The sequence below is a fragment of the Amblyomma mixtum genome, chromosome 5 (genome assembly GCF_055824585.1).
Source record: "Amblyomma mixtum isolate Tamu chromosome 5, ASM5582458v1, whole genome shotgun sequence".
Lineage (NCBI taxonomy): Eukaryota > Metazoa > Arthropoda > Arachnida > Ixodida > Ixodidae > Amblyomma > Amblyomma mixtum.
In genome coordinates this window covers 194,073,553-194,094,052 of record NC_143016.1, presented here as the reverse complement: position 1 = coordinate 194,094,052, position 20,500 = coordinate 194,073,553, and the positions used below count along the sequence as shown (strand labels likewise).

The following is a 20,500-nucleotide window of genomic DNA, read 5'->3' as shown; positions in this document are numbered from 1 at the left end:
ATGGAAAGAAAAATGATAGGTGTAACGTTAAGAGATCGGAAGCGGTCGGAGTGGGGGAGAGAACAAACACGCGTTAGTGACATCTTAGTTGAAATCAAGAGGAAGAAGTGGGCTTGGGCAGGGCATGTAAAGCGAAGGCAAGATAACCGCTGGTCCCTAAGGGTAACGGAGTGGATTCCAAGAGAAGGCAAGCGTAGCAGGGGGCGGCAGAAAGTTAGGTGGGCGAATGAGATTAAGAAGTTTGCGGGAATATGGTGGCCGCAACTGGCGAAGGACAGGGTTAATTGGAGAGACATGGGAGAGGCCTCTGCCCTGCTGTGGGCGTAGTCAGGCTGATGATGACAGTGAATGATGGACTGGTACAGTGCTGCCTTGGCTGTGCCTCCAGCACAGTGCAATCCGCACATGAACTGTCAGGAACCTTTTGGAACAGAAGTGTGCAACTGGTGGTGCATGCAGGTGATCGAGAGCCGGCTGAAGGTGCAGCTGCCGGCCGACCTGGGCCCCGCCCTGGTTGACGGCGTGGTGCTGTGCCACCTGGCGAACCAGGTGCAGCCCCGTTCGGTCGCCTCCATTCATGTGCCGTCAGCCGCCACGGTAGGTTTCGCTCCATTTTACAGCGACGGCTGTTAAGCCTACATTTTCGATTTTTGCGGTATCGGCGTAACGCACTATACTTGGCGGCAACTTTTTTGCGCAGCTAAGAAAAAGCTACAGGGGCAACCGTCTCTGACCAGTTATGTCATTCCATTAGCATTTTGGTCACACTTGGTCGCAATGCAATTGCTTTGCTCCTTTATTGGTGTAACTGGTACCATCTATGGAAGCTTATTGTCTGCTTATTGTATGCCCGCTCACGTTTATACAGTTAGCGACCGAAAATTTGGACGCTTGATTTTTCGGACATGCTTGATAATTCGGACTTTTTCGCGGCACCACGACATCGCACATAGAGCCAATGTGTAAGAGTGCTTGAAATTTCGGACGCACCGCTACTGACCACTCGATTTTTCGGACCTCGTTTGCACTTGCCGCCAGTACTCAAGCCGCCATGTAATGTGTACAGTGGAACCTCATTAATTCAAACTGCAGGAAAGATCGAAAACTAGATCAAACAAAATGAAATTCAAGCTTAAAGGGAGCCTCTTAACTTGCGACACTGAAATTCTGTGCGAGTCAGCACATTGCGCTCACGTGTTTTCGAATTCATACTGCTCTTGAATGTCTTCCGCTGCACGAACTTGAACCGTAGTCTGAGTTCACGGAACTCATCTCTGCCGAGCCTTTCGTCCCGATTATAGAATGCAAATACGATTGTGGAGTGGTTAATCGCGCAGGCTACGCGTGTGTCATGGCCTCCGCAAGCGATGCGGTGGCCTCCGCGATCGAAGCGCGCTTTTGGCACGCTGCCGGAGCTTCCAAGTGTCGTCCATGGATGGCGCCCGAGGTCATGATCATCATCATCAAATTTTTGCTCCGCCGCGATTTTCCGCTATCCACATTGGCATCAGTATCACCAGCTCCAGCCTTTTGTGGTGTGTTAGCGCGTTCGCCGTACTTTCGCGTGCTGCCACCGAGCTTTGCAGTTTTAGCACAATGGGCAAGCACCTTGAGCTACACGGCTGGGAGTTAGCTCTCGAACGCGGTAAGCATGCGGTAGGAAGGAAATTTGACGTGGCCGAGAAGTTCGTCCGATCATGGTGCAACCAAAAGAGAAATACAGGCTGCTAAAAGCGCACTTTCCGAGGCAAGCCGTGCGAGTTTCCCGAACTGGAAGAAGAGCTGCTCCTCTATGTGATGGAAGTGCGGAACAATGTCTACATGTTGAGAGCGGACATGCTGCGCGGCTTCTTTTGGAATGAGCATGCACCAGAGCACAGCACCAGCTCAAGAGTCTAAATATACTCCGTGAGTGTCGATTGAATGTCGAATAAATGTCGCCCATTCCCTGATTGGTGTGCTTTTACTTAAAAAAAAAAAAAAATTTTTTCGCACATCGCGTGTATTTGCCGCACCCCGAAAATTGGCCCTCGAATCTAGAAAAAAAAAGTGCGGCCCTTGTAGGCGTTTCTACGGTATGTCGCGCGGCGAATTATGGTCATGATGAGCTTTAGAATGTGTGCAATACAATTGGCCGCTTCTTCCGACATATTGGTAATAAGTCCGTGATTTTTTCGGTGAAATTTGATTTTGCGGACTGCCCGATTTTTCGGTCGTTTTCGTGGTCCCTAGAGTGTCCAAAAAATCGGTCACCGACTGTATTTGTACCCACTGATATTCAGTTCGCAACTAAGTTTTCTTTGCAGCTAGGAATGTGATCATTCACAAGTCTTGTAACTAGAGCTGTGCAAGTAGCAATATTTTACGTGTGTAGCGAATATTAAAAATTTTGTGCAAATCGATAAAAATATTTGTTAAATATTTTTCCCATTCTGCCAAGTGGAATTAGAGATGAAACATTCTGTCAATCTTGGCCAGAAAGTAACCAATTTATTTTAACAGTAGCGCTGTCTGATGAAATGAAGGAGCAGTCACTTCAAGTATACCAACTAGCCCAAGAACTAACTCTACAGCAGTCACTGATCTTAGTCAGAAGGAAAATACGTTTCGAAAACCGCATGGGTTTCTTGGCCTGCTCATTGTGAACAAGAAACCCGTTGCGGGTTTCGAAACAACTTTTCTGTTTCGACTGTGGTCACTGACTGCTTCTCCATTTTGTTGGATCACCGTACCTGACTGGACGAAGTTTTGTTGAACTCTGAACTGCAGCAGTGGCATTGCTGTAGCCGTAAACAAAGAAATACAAAAGTGAGGCCTGCTTCAGAAGCCGATGGGGGCTCATCCGGCTGTTGCAGACCTCTGGTGGCCGGTCGTGCAGGCGTGTTTAGCTGGGAACACAGAGAGGGCCAAGTGTTTGTGTGCAGAAGTGACATTGGGTTGTTGCTATTCTCTCTTGGTGGCAGCCCAAGCTGACCCTGGCCAAATGCCGGCGCAACGTGGAAAACTTCCTCACGGCCTGCCGCCAGCTGGGAGTGCCCGATGTAAGTGCATTCGTTGGCTCCTGGGGGGGGGGGAAGTCACATGGCGTTGGTCGCACTGGAAAGTGATCGGAAGCAAAGTGTATATATCTCCCATATGGCAACCATGCAATGCACCCCGAATTGTGGCTGCATTGTGTGAGGCACCGGGTGCCATTCAGTATTGGGGTGGTGTGTTTGCCTGTCCTCCTCGAAAACATGCACCAGAACACCGGGGCGTAATGTGTGACAGTGACTGTGAATCACACAGCAGCACTTATAAGTGGAGGTGTGAAGGCCCTCATTGAAGGCTTTTTTTCTTTGGTCCCCTTGTGGCAAGTTCACGGGTTTCATTTTAGATGGGCCACACTTCTTTCGGGGCTAGGTGCAAAAACACTTGGGAAATGAGACTTTTGAGCATCTGAGAAACCCAAGCCAGTCTAAATTCATGGAGCATCTGACTGTGGTGTTGTTCAGTTTACAAGTGAAGCAGTGCGTGGTGCACAGGCTCAGGCCTGCCCGAAAAATGTGGTGGCATCGGTCGGGCTTCAACCCACACGTGGAGGGCAGGTCGTCTGGTGCCTCATTGTACTCCAGTGACCACGATGTAAGTAACGAGTGACATTTATGCCTGCTGGGTGGATTGCACAGTGTGCCTCGGGAGATAAAAGAAAAAAAAAACAGCAGAAAGGGAGAAAGCTCTGTTCGTTTTAACTTTTCTGAACTGGCCTTGCACAACATCAGCAACTGAGAAAAATCGCAATAACCTGCCACGTGCGCCATGCTGTGGGATGAAAGAGAACAAGTCTTACTGTACTTTCCACAGGCTCGCGAACAGCAACAGCAAACAGCGCTAGCAGTCCCTGGAGCATTGAATCAACCAGCCTTTGTAGCACTGTACATGCTGTTGGAAAGCAGCATTCTGTGGTAGGGTAGTGAAGCTCAATAAATCAACCTAAATTAATTCCGAAACCTGGATAGTTCAAACTGTTGATGCGGTCCTGACCCATATCCACGTGAGTCAATGGCATCAGACGCGCACTAATTTGGGTGATGTGCGACTCGTATTGGTTGATACGAATGGCTTCCGGAAGGTAGGTTGCATCCAAGTACAGTGAAATCTCGATACAACGAACTTCGCGGGGTCGCGAATAATCGTTCGTTATTTTGAAATATCGTAATAACGAAAGACTCGCGAAAAAAGGTAGTAGTATTACTGGAAAATGAAAATACTGTACCTTCAGGAAGGGCACACGACAAGCTATGTAATTTTCAAACAGGAACGCAAACGAGAGGTTCAGCGCTCGTTTATTTGAAGAAATCCGTGATTCTGGCGGGTGCGACACAGGCGCCCCAAAACGAACTCTTCAACGTCAACTTTTTGGAGCACAGAATCAGGCACGTCGCTACAACGTCCGATGAATGTGCGAAGTTTGCCTATGGATGCAAGAACCTCCGCACTAGACACAGGTTCGGCCGCTTGGTCTGCAGGCGGCGAGTCGGCATCGTCGTCCAGTTCATTTTCTTCGCCGCGCTCTCCATACTCGCGAACGCTGCTCACGATGTCTTCTACAGTCAGGGGCAGTATTTTCCGACTCGGCGTAGTCGGCAAAAGTTACAGAAGAGTCTACAGAGAGTTTCGCAGTGACTTCAGTCCGAACCTCTTTTGCGCTGTCGTCATCCATGCTATCAGCGTCATCGCAGTCTTCTGTGTGAGGCGGCGATTTCACCAGGCCAGCTTTCCTCCAGCAGTTGTTGATGGTCGAGGCCTTTACGTTCCACCACACCCCAGTTACCATTTCGGCAGCCTGGCGGACATTTATGGCTGTCGGGAGTCCGAGCCGAAGGTTTAACAGCGCTGCACTAGGCGCTTCCGAAACGATGTGTTTCCTTAAGCGTGAACTGCCGTCGCTTCATCTTGACGCTGGCGCCCGCAGAATTCATCGTCAGCACAGTCAACACGCAGCGGCGAGAAACGACTAGGCCTCGCGTTCGCGGCGGCCGCACACAAAAAAAGAAAAGCGCGGAGATAGTGGAGTCACATGCACACCCACGGCCGGTCTCGACGCGTGCGCTCTCTCGCCTCTCTTTAGGAGAGAGGAGAGAGCTCGCGCGTCGAGACCGGCCGTGGCACACCGTGGGAGAAAAAAAAAACGGAGGAGGAGAGACGAGCCAACTTCCGGTTGCGAGGCGGCTTCGGATTGGACTGGATTGTATCGGATGCCTGCCCTTGGCGATTAGCAGAGTTAGCGTGTGCCTCTCGGGGAGTCGGCTCACTTCTCCGGGGTAAGTTCGTAATAATGAGGTGCATTTATAATAGGTGGGCAAATAAATTATGCTCGTTATTCTGAAATGTTCGGTATTTTGAAATTCGTAGTAGTGAAATATTTTTACATTGAAAATATAGATATTTTGGCGGGGATTTTGAAAAAGTTCGTAAATATGAAAAATTCGTTAATGTGAGGTTCGTAGTAACGAGATTATACTGTACGACGGGCATGGCAAGCGATTGTCAAAAGAGCCCTGCTCAAACCTGAATTGCATGCCGCAGAGTTGCCAGCGTAAAGACGGGCGCGATAAAAAACGGACGGCCCCTTCGAGAATAGTCTGCGACCATTGGCCACGCATCAGCCAGCTAACCGAGCCCAGCTGTGCGTCGTGTGGGATGCTGATTGGCGCGGTTGTGCCTGTCTCTGGCTTTCATCTGCATGGCTCTTCTAATGCGCTAAATCTGCTTGCTCGTAATGGGCCATGAGCTCTTTGCTCGGTCAAGCGTCCTCACACGTGATGCAGTTGCTTGTGAGAGGGCTCCACCGCTAACAGGTTGCACCACGAAGGGTGCAACCCCACTGAAATATTTCGTTCAGTCAAGAAATTTGTACCTGCGGTTTTTGTTATTGTGGGGTTCAACTGTACACCCTCCCAGAAAAATGCACCGTTTAAAGTATCAGCCTGTAACTTTCGGTCCACACTAATTTCGTAAAAATGAGGAAGAAACGGGCATAGCTTCCCCTGCTGGGTAAGCTATAAATTTTTTGGATTTACAGTGGAACCCCTGCGGGGTTTCACTTGGGGAGATGAATACGTTCTCCCCGTTTAAACTCGACTGACACAGTTCAAGACCGCATGGACCCCACCCTGTGGTCCCGTACACTACCAAGCGCACGTCGACCACGGCGAGTCTTGCTCTGAGGGAACAAAGGAACGACACACTGGCTGACACACACAAGGCACTTGTAGCTACAACAACAATAATGCCAGCTAGCAACAAAATACGCTGAGGAATCGAGGACGTCCGACCCACCAGCATGGTCACGAGTGAACGTTTGCCCACGCTAGGGCAAGGGGGAAAACTCCGAGGCCGGACGGGATGGGCTGGCGGGAACATGTTCTCACCACGAGGCGCCCGCCGACGGAGAGTGAGTGGAATGGCGCGCGACACGTCCGCGCGCATCTCTCCCCTGCGTGCGCGCAGCAAACACTGCATCCGTGGTGCTCGTGGCACTGCAACGCCAGCGCCCTCCCCTGTTAGTTAAAGTTAACACAACTAAGGAGGATGCATTGCAGGGAAGCTAACCACAGGGGACGAGTGCGGCCCCACACCCTCTACAGTAAAGTCACTCGAACCAACAAAAATCTTTACTACATCAGTGTCTTTACTGTATCAATTGCTGGTATAATTACATGGCTATTTACTAAACACATGGTGTTGGTTTAGGAAGGAAACACGTGCGGTAAGACCTCGATAATTCTAACTGTTAATTTGAAATTGCAGATAGTCCTAGGAATTTCTGCGGTCCCTTAATTTCTAATGCAAATTTGACGTGTTAATTCGAAGATCTGGGGTGCTACGTGGGAATTCCCAATCCCGATTTTGCTGCAAACCAGTGAAGCGACGCCGATGTTTGATATGCGAAGCGCCTCAGCCTCAATACTCCCAGCACAAGAACCACTCTATGGTATGGCCCTGCGGACTGCTGAAATGCATCGCTGTGCTTATCCTGCGACACGACCCTTCTTGCTCTATGCCCATGACAGTTTGACTGTCCCAGCACTGGCCTGCACTGTTTCGTTGAGTGATGTGTCGGGTTAAGAGGGCTACGCTACTGGTATCTCTGATTACAGTAGAACCCCGCTATAGTAAATTCGGTTATAGTAAAAACTCTGATATAGTAAAGTGAATCAGTGTTCCCAGTTCACCTTGCATAGACAACTTAAAAATTTTTTTTTTCGAAGAAACTGCCATAGTAAAGGGCATCCAGACGTGGCACCGTGATGACATTGCGGCACGGGCGATGTCTACGATCGCGAGACAAATAGCAAATGCAATTAAACGGCGCTCTTTGAGGCGGCTTCACCACCAAGCTCGAGAGCCGCGAGGAGAAGCCTGAAGACCCTGAGACCGTGAGGTAAAGCACGGGGGAAACATAAAGGTGACTACGTGCGTAGTAAGGAGGCAGTGCGGGTCACTGAGAAAGACTCGAGTCTTGAAAAAGGACAGGCTCTGTCCGAAACGTCGGCTAGCAATAAATGTTTACCTAAATGAAGTTTCTCAATTTCGAATTTTACCTCTAGCAACGAAGTACATTTATCTTTTTGTGCTATACAGTCAAACCCGGATATATCGAACTCGTAAAAAAACGGGAATCAGTTCGATATATCGTGTAATTCGAAATACAGCTTTTAACAAATTTGACAATGTACAAACCACACCTCAGTAAAAAGCATTCTATATTTGATAATAACATGTACGGTGGGACTATTAATGTGAGAAATAGTCGTTGATCTTCTGCTTTTTGATTTTGAAAGCATTATTCAGCATGCACTTCTCAACGTTATCAAGCGACTGAGAACAGCTGAGCCCACAGCCTTCTATTGACTCACAGTGACGGCGAACAACGCTCAGCGCGTTAAGTGCGTCGGAACACGATGGCAGGTCCGAACTCGTCGTATCCTGACAGTTACTGTAGCCGGCGGCATCCTTAGTGAGATCGGCAATGATGTCTTCGTCAGCGAGCTCTCCGGTTGTCGGAACATCGTCGTCGACGGAGATGAAGTCTGTTGCTGCAGTCCCATCACAAAAAGCACCCGGGAACTCTGCAAGCTGGCTAAACAACTCATCAAGTTCCTCCAGCGGTTCACCGCTATCCAGGGGTTCATGGTGATTGTTTGATGAGCTCGCGTCAGCCTCGCCGGAAGCAGAGAGTCCACAATGACGGAAGCAGTTCTGAATTGTTTCTTGTTCTTGTTTGACGTCGTTCCATGACGCATTCAGCATGGTTATTGCTCCCAGGAGGTCAATTTTCAGCTCCCGGCCAGTGCGGAGGTTTAGCAAAAGCCTCTGCACAAGTCGCTTTCTGTAGCCTACCTTCAGTGCACGAATGACACCTTGGTCTAAAGGCTGCAGCACCGACGTTGTGTTGGGCGGAAAAAAACGAAGCTCAATCTTGCTTGACGCTGACGTTGCAATGGTGAGCAGAGCAGTTATCAACCAGTATAAGCAGACCTTTCTGCCTTGGCTTACCAGGTCGTCGTCCCAGGACTTGAGCCACTTGCCAAAAAGTTCGCTTGTCATCCAAGCTTTCCCGTTCGATCTGTAAGACACCGGAACAGAAAGTGCGTTCTTTAGGCACCACGGCGATTTGCTCTTTCCTATTACGAGCGGTTGAAGCTTGGTTGACCCGTCGACGTTGGTGGCGAGCAACACGGATATTCTGGCTTTATTGACCTTCCCGCCGTGGGACTTGTCATCACGACAGGCCAGCGTTCTGTTCGGAAGCATTTGCCAGAATAAAGCAGTCTCATCGGCGTTAAATATATCACGGGGATGGTACCTTGTTTTAATGTCGTTCCAATTTTCATCAATCCACTTTTGCACGCTGCTGAGATCTACAGCGCGGCTTTCACCGGTGACAGCACGGCCGACAATGCCGTGACGCTCTTTAAACCGCTGCAGCCAGCCTGAGCCGCCTCTGAAGTCGGGTCTGTTCAGCATGAAAGCGAAATCCTTTGCTTTCTGTTCGATCATTGGGCCAGAAACGGGGATGTTTTGCGACCTAACGTCAACAAACCACTTATACACTGCTGCCTCTACGTCTTCAAATGCAGCTGTCCGTACTCGTCGAGCGCTGGTGGTAGCAGCAGGCCTCTTGTCCGCCTTAGCCCTAATGTCGGCCTTATTTTTCAAAATCGTACTCAGCGTGCTTCTGGGGATGCTGTACGCTGCGGCGACATCCGACTTCTTTTCTCCGCGCTCAACTCTTCTGATGATCTCCAGCTTTGAAGATATGGTTAGGTTCTGTCGCTTCACAGCAGCCATCTTTCACGAAGCGGACGAGCTCAACGCTCCCACAAAGCAACGAAGCACACGGAACAAAGCAGTCGCGCGAGTCACACACCAGCATGCAGGCGCACGTGGCTGCGAGTAAACAGAGTGCGCGGTCGAACCACTTCTGCTAGGGGTGGCCGGGTGGCTGTCTGAAGGAGCGAGAGCAGCGCTGGAACCCTATTTATAGCAGCGCCGTGCGAGCGCTGTTGGGCTAAACCACTTTGTCCAGGGGGGGGGGGGGGGGGGATGTTGGCGCAGCTCGCCCGGCCGCCACTCGGGAAAGCCAACTTCTGGAGCAGTTTTGCGCGGCTTGAAGTTCGATATATCAAGCGCGGCTGCTATTTTTGTTCGATATATTAGTATTTTTTGCTATATATTCTCATTTTAGCAATACAATGTTCATAAATTGTTCGATATATGGGGTAATTCGATGTAAACGGGTTCGATATAGTCGGGTTTGACTGTATATGTACACACACACATGCACAGGGCGGAAACAGCAGCAATGACGCCGCGGTACGTTGCACGCTAAGTTAAAAAGGAGAAAATGATTTCACACAAATAAGTCAAAAAGCAATGTACCGTATAAACCGCATATAGGTCGAGTGGGAATATAGGTCGACCCCCGTACCTTGAAGTGAAAATGTTTGAAAAAAAAAATGAAAAGCAAATATTACCGAAATGCATTTATTTGCGGCGTCGGCTGCGACCGTGGACCACCGGATCGGCGACCTCACTCCGAGCTGTCATCAGCGTCGTCAGAAGGCGATCCTTTGTCGCTCACGCCTCCCAAGGTGCGTCGTCCTCAGTGCCGTCAAGCATGTTGCTTATGCAGCACTTTTTGAACGTGTTCCAGATCATGGTGTCTGGCAAAGAACGCCAGACCGACAACACCCAGCTGCAGAAGGTCGCAAGCGGAGGCCTTTGCAGGCGGCCCGTCGGCGTCTTCGGGTTGTCCCCGGATATCCTCTCATTGTACTCATGCCGCACTCTGTCCTTAAAGGGCTTGTTCAGTACGACATCGAAGGCTGAAGGGTGGACATCATTCCACCAGGAATAACGACGAGGTCCGTCCTCGCCTCGCTTAGGGCACGCTTCGCTGCTTCGGTAAGGGGGCCATGAAACGCGTCCACCACCAGCATGCTCCGAGGGCGCAGCAGTGCACCGGGCCGGCGATTCCATACCACGCAGATCCACTCGATCATGATAGCCTCGTCCATGTAGCCCTTCTCATTTACTCGTACGATGACACCTGAAGGGAAGGCTTCCTTTGGCATCGTTTTTCTTTTAAAAATTACAAAAGGTGGCTGCTTTCTGCCATCAGCTGTACATGGGAGCATGACAGTGAAGCACGAGTGCTCACTGGCTGTCGACAGAAGCTTCCCCTCTTTGGCGTGCGTTCGCTGACCGTGGTAGACGAAGGCACGTCAAACCACACAGGGGTCTCGTCAGCGTTTCCAATTTGCCCCAGCATGTAGTTGTGCTCCTCTCGAAGGCGAATCACGAACCGCTGGAAGCTGACGAGCTTATCAGCGTACTCCTGTGGCAGCTTTTGGCATATCGATGTGCGCCGACGGAGGGATAATCCCTTCAAGCAGAACTTTTTGCTGGGCTAGTTGGTTCATTGCGATAGGAGTGAAAACAGCGCGAAAGAAGCCCGAAGGCTGTTTTCACTCATATCGCAATGAACCAACTAGTCCAGCAAAAAGTTCTATCAGCGCTCTTTCCTGTCCCTTCTTCGTTTCGCCTTCGGGCTTCTTTCGCGCTGTTTTCACTCATATCGGAAAATCCCTTGCGCTTCATGAAACGGCGCACCCATGCCTTCGGTGCGCTGAATTCTTCTCGGCATAGTCCGGCTTCACGCACAAGCTCCAGGGCTTTGCACTGAATCAGATGCACCGTCACGGGTAGTGAGAGCGCACGATGATGCCGCACAAAGTCCGCAAGTGTGTCCTCCGGTTGTGGGTGCACTGCACGACGTCCACGAAAGGACATTTTGCTGGGGTTGCACGTGAGCAACTTATCCTTTTGTCCTCGCCAATAGCGCACGCTCTTTTCCGAGACGCCAAACAGGCGCTGAGCGGCCATGTTGCCGTTCGCTTCAGCAAACTCGATGACTTTTTTCTTGAATGCCGCCGTATACTGCCTCCGCGTGCCGCTGTTCACTGTTGAAACGGAATTTCACACGAGGGTGAACAAAACACCGCACGCGAAAACTAACGGCCAGCGAAGGAGAAAGGAAATGCAAGCAAAGACGTTTGGATGTTGATACGGCTTCGACTATCCGTTCGCGAGCAGCTACGCCGTATGTTGCCAGACTGCGACTCACGTTCTGCTAAAGGCCGCTATATAAGACGAGGGGTGACTTTAGCTTGCTATTGTTAAGAAAAAATCTCGACTTATATTCCGTTTTATATGGTACATTTTTATGAGACCCTGTAGCACCTGACACACACTGCTGTATTGTAAGCGCATACACCGTGCTATTGCTTACTTCTCCTTAGCTTCAAATGATTTATTTTTTCCTGTTGGGAACTCTTGCCACGGTTCACTGACTTCACTAAAAGCGAAGCTGCAAAAGTACTTAACATATGGTTACTTGAAGTGTGAGCCTTTTTTCCTGTTCCTCACAGGCGAAGCTTGGAAGATCAGCACTTTTCAGGAATGTTGTGCAATCTGAGGTGCGAGGCGTCCTCAATTTTCTGTAGCTAAAAAAAAAAAGGAACTGTGAATGAACCCTCCAGAGCACTAGCTAGTCTGGAAAGGCGCCCAGAACGGTACAGAGGCAAATTTCTGAGCGTATTGGGACCTAGGATCCAGCATGGTGCAATCTCCAACTCTTAACAGGGATGTTCATGCTTTCAAGCGGTGTATCGATGGGCTGGAATGGAAAAAAAGAAAGAAGAGTACACGTCCTTCAACGACAGTGCTCACCCCTGACCGATATATTTGTTACATGCTGTCGCAGATAACTCCATACAACGCACCCGCAAACAGAAATGCAGACCTCGTGCTACCCGCGCTCGCACAGCTGTCTGGCCGGCTGGCATAAGTATCGCTTGGTGCGCCCTCTATGTTGTGGTGGCTCCGTCATCTCAAAAGCAGCCACCCCCACTCCCGTTCATTTGTGGTGCGGTCGTCGTACTGTCCTGTAATCTAGAGCACTATACTGTCTGTTATGAAGACGAGACGCAGAACTGATAGTGTGAACACGAGTATGCTCCTTGCGTGAGCCCATGGGGAAAACATTGTCTCCACAGCAGCTGCTGCAGCTTCATTCTCTCGTGAACCCAGCTCCATTTCGACCCACGTTACTTGCAGAATGCTAAAATCTGTGGAAACATCAGTATGCCTGCAGTTCATACAGAAAATCGTTGAGAAAATGCCCTTTGAACCGGTCCCAGGCACATGATGCACAGCCCTTGTAATCAGCTTTTCGGTTTCGAAAAAAGCTTAACACGTCACCGCCTCAATATCGCTTATTTTGTGGATGAATTTGTAGTTAATCAGCTTTTCTACAAAAAAAGCTACACCACCCCCAGGACTCGGGTGTGCGTTTTCTGTGACTGGATGCGGGAGGCTTGCCAAGGGGTGGGTCTCCTGTGTCTTGCCGAAGGTTTTGTCTTGGATACAGGCTGGTGTGGTGGAACGTACTGGGGGATGGCAAGCCGCAGTGCAGGTGCCCCTGAAGGGTGTGTGTGAAAGAGCACTACGTACAATGTAGTAGTAGCAGTCTCCTAAATGAAGAGAGTGAGGCCAACCTCTGATTGATATCTGCACTAGGGGTGCACTTCTCGCACGCTGCGCCCTTTCCGTGTGGGGCTTTTCGGAGCCGAGCCTCGGTCACTGCTTGCTGGGCGCAGGGGGACCTGTTTGCTTGGGAAGACTTGGTGCTTCGCGTAGACGTGGGCCGCGTGGCCGCCACCGTGGCAGCTCTGGCGCCCGGCCACTGTGCGGCTGCCGACCGCTCGCTGGCGTGTCTGCTCCTGGCCACACTGGCGGGAACCTGCCTGCTGCTGCTCCACGGATGGCCCCCACCCGATGAGGAGTGGAGCCTCGGCGACCTCTGGCTCCCCGTGGGACTCTGCTGCAGTCTCTACCTGCACGCCTGCCTCTCGGGGAGGCCCTAGCCCCCTCGCCCAGGGCAGCTGGTGGCAGGCATTCGTCACAGAGTGCGCTCAAGGCCATGCCTGTTGTTACTGCTGCTGCGTGCTTTACGAGTAATCCAGTGTATTTTTGCCACCACCTAGAGCATTCGTTGATAACTTTCGTCAGTAATTTGGACCTTCAAGCAGTGACATGATCCATCGAGCATTGTCTAATCGTTTCTATTCAGTCTACTTGCCTTAGCTACATCTTCCTTATTGCCGAAGCACAGTTGTACTGTGACCCAGGTGATTTGCCAAGTGGTGATTTTTCTCTCCAGAAAGGTCTCTGTCATCCATCAGATTGAACTTTGGCGAGGGGATAGGCCAGTCGGAGTCTACATGTCCTGATGCCAAGGACTAGGACTGTTAGTTGAGGTGGGAGAGGTAGCTGGGTGGGAGGTCGCATTCAATGATGTTGCTGTGCTGGAGCAAATCATCACTGTGGCTTGCAGTGCACAGACGCAAACTGATGTGAAGGCCTGATGGACAGAATTTATATGCATGGATACCTCGGCATTCAAATGGCAGTTTTGCACTGAAGACAACATTCCATGCAGCAAATCTTTTGATTATAGGGGTTGTTCAGCCACCGTTCCCTTGCAGTTATACCTAGCAGATGTGGGGACTTCCCATGCGTCTCCTACTTTCATTCCTGCTGATGCGTTCTTCAGAAAGAATGATGGAAACTAAAATGTTCGTTGTGTGGAATAGTGTCAGGTCTTCTTCACTCTCCTTGAATAGTGCCTGCTGAACTTTGCCCCCATCCTTTGTTAGTCGCAAAAAAAATTGTAATCAGCTTTGTGATATGACACGAGTATGTGCATGTGGGATAAGAGGCAAGAGTGGTTTCAGAAACACAAATTTCTAGGAGCGGCATTGGATGGCTGACAGATTTTATCCTCTGCTTCTTGTCATGTGTAAATATCAGCTGCTACTGAAGTTAAAATCTTGTACAGTGAATGGAATATCTGAAGAAATATTTATACAAACTTGAGCAGTACCCCGTGAAAATCTTAACTGAAGGAGGTATTTTGTGAGAGTTGCAGCCTTCACCCTTGAAGAGATGCATGTTTTATTTCTTTGGCTGGTAGTAATGTCTCTCTAACAGTTCTCGCATGCATGGTATCTCAGCTGCTGGTGAAGTGATCCTTGTTCAGAAGTGATTTGCTTACACCACGTTGCCTTTCATTTGCTGTCTCTCTGTCTGAATTTCAGTGCCTGAATTTCGACTCTTGGCAGGAGGGGTGAGCAAGGACTCAGTCTGCTTGATGAGCTGCTACGCTGTGCTCAACATCGCCACCTTTTTTTTTTTCGAACGACGTGTGTGGCATTGCACGGACATGTGGTACCTTTGATCCAATATTTATTCCCAGCTTATAGGAATAGGGAGGATTTGTGGCTAATTAAGCTCCTAATTGAAGACTGTTTCTGTGTGTGGTAAGGAAAATTCCCAGTTAAGAATAGAAGAGCTGCTGCCACTGCTCTCTGCTCGAAGGCATTTCCTGCAGGAGCAGGCCGGAGCTGCATCCTCTGATTGGCGTGCACTGGAGCCACTTCTGGCACAGGAGCCGAAATCTGGCCGCCTCTGATCCGTGCTCGCCCCTTCTCATTCCTGCTCCCATCTCTGTCCATAGAGTTCAGGCATTGCTTCGGGTTGGAGGTTTCCTCACTCAAATGGTGGCGCGCACATGCAGGGTTCATTGCGTTCTCGGGCACATCGCATGTTGCACTGCCATGTTGCTCTGCAGTGCATTGTAACAGTTACAGTCAGACCGGAATGAAAAGCGAACAGCTGCAGTGTACAACTAGCCTCATTCGTGTTTCTGGAGGGCGGCAAACGTAGCAGGGGACGGCAGAAAGTTAGGTGGGCGGATGAGATTAAGAAGTTTGCGGGGATACAGTGGTGGCAATTGACAAAGGACAGGGTTAATTGGAGAGACATGGGAGAGGCCTTTGCCCTGCAGTGGGGTGTAGTCAGGCTGATGATGATGATGATGTTTCTGGGTGAGTGGTCATATATTCATAAAGTAAAGGAATATCTAGATGCAAAGCAGAAAAGTAAGGCATATGAGTGTTGAAGTTTCATTCCAGTCTGACTGTACACAGTGCGTAAAATGTAAACATGCAAACGGGGTGCGACAGTACGTGTATACAATGAGTGTTGCGTGTAGCTTGGCACACTGCTTGGACGTGCCACGTGATGGATGCTGGTCGTGAGGCAGCCTGGAACCCTTTGTGACCGTGTGCAAACTGGCACTTCAACTGGAAAGCTGTTTATAGTGCACATTCCTGTTTGCTGTCTGACAGTGTGCATCAGTTGTACACTTGTGTTCCTGTTTTTTAAAGCCTGAGATGCACAAAAAAAAATGTAACTATATATAGAAGAAAATGGGCCTGCCAAGCAATGTTAAGGCACCTGCTGCCATATTCGCTAGTTTCTACAATATCATTTCGACAACATTCAGCTGCATGTAGTTCATGTCCATCATGTAACAGGAATGGAAAACATGTCACTATAAATTACTACGGCAGAGTTTTCTTAACATGTGCTCGCTGAAGTGGTAGTCACGGTTAAAGCACAGTTGTGTTGAAAAACTGACTCAGCCACTCGGTTGGGGCTGGAATTTCATGTTTTATGTTGGCTCCTTCATGTTTCACTTCCATTCATGTGTCTGGGACTAGCCAGCAGGAGCTAATATTGCCCGCACAGTGTTGCCTTTCTGCGTGCAAACTTGTTAACTTCTTGGGATCCACTTTGAACACCACTCGGGTGCACCGAGCAGCTGCATGCGACTTGTGCTCTCTGTCAGCCTCCTTGCTGGGTCATTTCTACTTTTGCAGTCTTATGAGAGGCACGAGGACAAAGCTATTGCACTGTAACTAAATATCTGTCTAAAGCCATTCGTTATTAAGTAGCAAATTTTTTTTGTTGCCAAAAATGCGAGAGTATTGTAGGTGCACAGAGAAGAGACGTAATATTGGATCAGTTTGTGGACATGCCTCTACCCGGAAAAGAATTTTTTCAAGTGCTGAGAAAACACTAAATGACGAAATTCGGCGTGGCTCTTTATTTGAGCACACTGTATGTAGCAGCAGCTGTGCCGGAGCAAGTTTGGCAGGCAGCATTTTATAGGCTCTGTTCAGAATGCAGAATCAAAACATTAGAAAGTCGAGCAGTTGACACATTCCATTGGACCAGCTGGTGAGCAGACCTGAAATGCACTTTTTTTTTGCATTTTCTTTAGCACAAGGAGAAAACAGATAATATAGCGTTCGTCATGTGTCTTCTGTCGCATCCGTTCTCCTTTGTAAGGTCTAGAAAAAATGCATTTAAGAAAACATTAGAAATCGGATAGTACTTTGAAATCGCACTATTTCAGTACGTTTTCAGTTCAGGCTGTTTCAGTTTACATTCTTGCATTTTTATACTTTGAGTTTTCACATTTCATTGATTAAAAGCACGTTCATAGGGGGCAGGGATTTTTTTTTTTCATGGAATGACTCTGGGCATGAGGGCAAAGTCCTTACATGCAGTGTACATTACTGTTCAGTGCCTAATGTGAATGCCATGGCACTGCAACGGAGTCAGTGCTATTTACTTACAACAAAGGAAGCAGGCACGAAGTACATAAGAAGCCAGCCATCGGCAGCTGAGCAGGTGTTCTAAGCTGCACCTGCAGGAGCAGCTGTGCATTGCGTGTGTGCACATTTCCTTTCTCTATTCACTTTGCATCGCGCACCAAGTCTCGAAGCATGCATTCCCTTCAGGGCCATTTTTTTAATCCTTGAGATGATTCCTGGCTGTGTATGCTTCCCTGGCAAGTCACCAGCTGTGTGTGAATGATGCCTCAGGGGCACAGAGCTGCATCATTATTAAAACCAGTTTGGTTCAGTTTTATCTAGTCCTCATTATGTAGCTTTTATTTCGAATGTCTGTGCTATTCCTTGTGCGGGGCATTATTGGTGGCAGGTGTGCCTTTATTACCAGAGCTCTATGTGCCTGCAAGGATAGTTGCGTAATGCGTGCTAGTGTTTTTCACTTGTGCCTTGGCACTGGGCAAGCGTGTTCTGTGAGGTTGGAGCATTGGAGCAGCGATTGTTGGGTGCACCAGTCTGCTGTTCGCCGGACCCCCTGCATGATTAGCCTACAGAGGGGGTCTTCCTCTCAGCGTGAGGGAGGGTGAAAACCAGGTGGTGCTGTTTTGCGAGCTGTTGGGTGACGTGGCTTCTTAGCTGCAGTCACAGGGTTCATGCCAGGGTCCCCTCTCGTAAAAGTTGGGAAGATACTTCTGGGAAACAAGCTACAAGTCAGTGCAGAGGATGGATTTGTTGTGATGCTCTAAAGCACATCGCATGTTAAGGCTAGTCCATTTGGCCAGAACACATGGGCTGCTGACAGAAAAGGGTGTTGCTGTCTTAGGAGAACCGCTCAGCAATGCTGATAAAGGATGCCAAGAGACTTAATTTGCTGGAAAGACACACGAGCCCATTTCCATTCATGGCCATCGTTTGTGAGAAAGCCTTGCAGCAGCTGTCCGGAATGTATTCCTCAATGCACCTTGAGTAATGACTGACCGTTCACAGTCGTCGTAGTCAGTTCTGCAAGTATTGCACACAGTTTTGAGGATTGCAAGGTGCTATCACTTTGGTTCGTTTTTTCAGTTGACGTGAAAGACCCTGCTTTATTTAGTGGGACTTGACACACTTCATTGAACTCTGAGGAAACAAATCGAGGAAGTCAGTGAAGTTAACTTTCAGAATTTGGCCAGCATTGGAACTGGTATGTAGGTTCCTGGAGCTTCTGGATTCCTGCTTGGATTCTGCTCTTTGACAAAGTTTCTGTGTCAGAAGCAGGCATACGGTTAGGCTTTGCAAGTGACCTTCAATACTTCTGCTTTTCGTGAAGCTCTCACCGAAGGCGGGGTTAAGGTCAAAAGCAGCAACCACTGCCTATCAAAGGGGTACGAGCCCACAGAGGCACCGTATGGTATTGGTCACATTATGTGGGACTGCCTGCACATCTGCGGCGTTATTTTACTCTACTGCGATCCAAAAATGGAAGTGGCCGTCTCGCCTCTCTTCATTGCGTGAGCTCAGCAACACACATGCATCAGGATCAGGTGGTTCCATGGCTGGCTACCTACCTGTGTGTGTGCCTTGCTGCTCTGAAGACACATGCCAGGCTATACCCATTATGAAAAGCATGCAGTGAAGAGGAATCTGAACTCGTCTTTTTGCCACGGGAACTCAATCTACACATTCTGAGCATTCTTAGAAACTTCCATTTATGGCCCTGTGTGGCCGATTTCCGTAATTAAATTGGATTAACCTCTGGCTCCCGCCTTTATTTTTTCATTCTCCCCGTACAGTGGGCAGAGTCAACCAACGCGTGGAGTGCCTTTCAACCAGCTCCGTGGAGGCTTTGCTTTCGCTTTATTTTGTTTTTTTAGGTTTCAGTAGTTTCATTCGCAGATAATATAGCCGCAAAATAAGCCCGCAGAAATAAGAATACGGGCTGACTATTTGCTACTGCGGATTACTACTTATTACTCCACCAATGGCAGAGCGCCAAGCCTCCACGGAGCTGGCTGAAAGGCACTCCACGCATTGGTTGACTCTGCCCACCGTACGCGGAGAATAAAAAAAAATAAAGGCGGGATCCGGATGTTAATTCGATTTAATTGGGGAAACTGGCGACACAGGGCAATAAATCGTAGTTTATAAGATTGCTCGGAACGTGTAGCTTGAGTTCCCGCGGCAAAAAGACGAGTTCAGATTCCTCTTCACTGCACTTTTAAGCATGCAGTGATGAATTAGCACGTGACAAGTTACATTGCCAGATGGCACTTAAGCCCTTTTTTTGCTGTACTTATTGCTTGCCTCCGTTCTTTGGAGACGACGAGATACTTAATGAAGCCTTGCCATTACCAGAGACCTTCAGCGCCTTTACTGCTGGACACTCTGCACCGGCAGGAGCACTGTCTTAATCAAGTGCACCAGTGAGGACCCACAGCAGCAACTATGGCATTGTGCTTGCTTGCTCCTCTGTGCGGGACCATGATGTCAAGCATTTTGACAGCACAGCGTATATGCACTCACATGGCTACGGTTACTTCCATTCACTCATGTTTTGAGCTTGCAAACGGTACGCTTTGGTAGTTGTTGCTACATCATTTAAATGACTAAGTGCCTCTTTTTGTTTCTGTGGTGCTGTTAATGCTGCAGCTGGGCAACATTAAATGTGGGACATATTTAAGCCTGTGTCACTTGCTACTATTTGTGGGAAGAGATTAAACCAGTCTAGCATTTCTAGCGCGTTTGCGGACTCAGAATCTTGCACACTATGAATTTATTCGCATTGTGATAATAGCTTCCAAGTAACAAGCTCGTTTGTCACCTGCATACGCTCTCCTTCACGCAGCATCAGCTTTCAGACTTGACAGTCCTTGTTGCACGGATGTGGCACGCCTGTTCACAAAACACACGTCATGCCCGGGGAAGTGTGTGGTATGAGAATCGTTTTTGCACGTGCATGGTGTGTGAAGGAAAAAAAAAAAAGCCAGCAAGCCCTTTTAGAGGAATAACTTGCTTTCAGTGCTCGAGCAGTTCAATCTTCATTGCCCCAATGCACGTAACAGAAACCCATGACACAAGTTGAGGCAGTCGTTCGCATGCACCATTTGACACAGCATAGGCACTTTGCACTTGCTCACACACTTCTTTTGCAGTGAACTTATGCACTGAAACTTGGCGCCTTGGCACTGTTTGGCCAAAGCTGCCTTGCGCTGCAACAAATAACTTAAGGTTGGAGCTCTAGAACTGCACGTGAATAATGCAGTGGATGCCAAGCAGCTGACAAGCACCATTCATTACATTGAAATTTCTTGACCTCCAATGCATTGAACGACCATGGCTCTGCCATAGCTTGAATTTTTTTTTTGGACCTCATGTTTTCTTTTTTTAACTGACATGTTCAAGCTGGGCTTCCTGACAAGGATATATACCAT

At 48.9% G+C, this 20,500-nt stretch overlaps 1 protein-coding gene across 6 annotated transcripts in view; it reads left to right on the top strand.

Annotated features, from left to right (window-relative positions):
* Lrch (Leucine-rich-repeats and calponin homology domain protein) overlaps positions 1-20,500 on the top strand; it is an 89,153-nt gene that overhangs the window by 56,688 nt on the left and 11,965 nt on the right. For 2 of the 6 annotated variants that reach the window (XM_089546576.1, XM_089546575.1), the window contains 3 exons: positions 460-597; positions 2,964-3,041; positions 13,209-18,779. In XM_089546576.1, the coding sequence (XP_089402702.1) occupies positions 460-597; positions 2,964-3,041; positions 13,209-13,475 (483 nt within the window). In that variant the 3' untranslated portion in view covers positions 13,476-18,779. Of the gene's footprint in view, positions 1-459; positions 598-2,963; positions 3,042-13,208; positions 18,780-20,500 lie in introns of those variants that run through there. The other 4 variants (XM_089546579.1, XM_089546578.1, XM_089546577.1 and 1 more) reach the window with 4 other exon arrangements.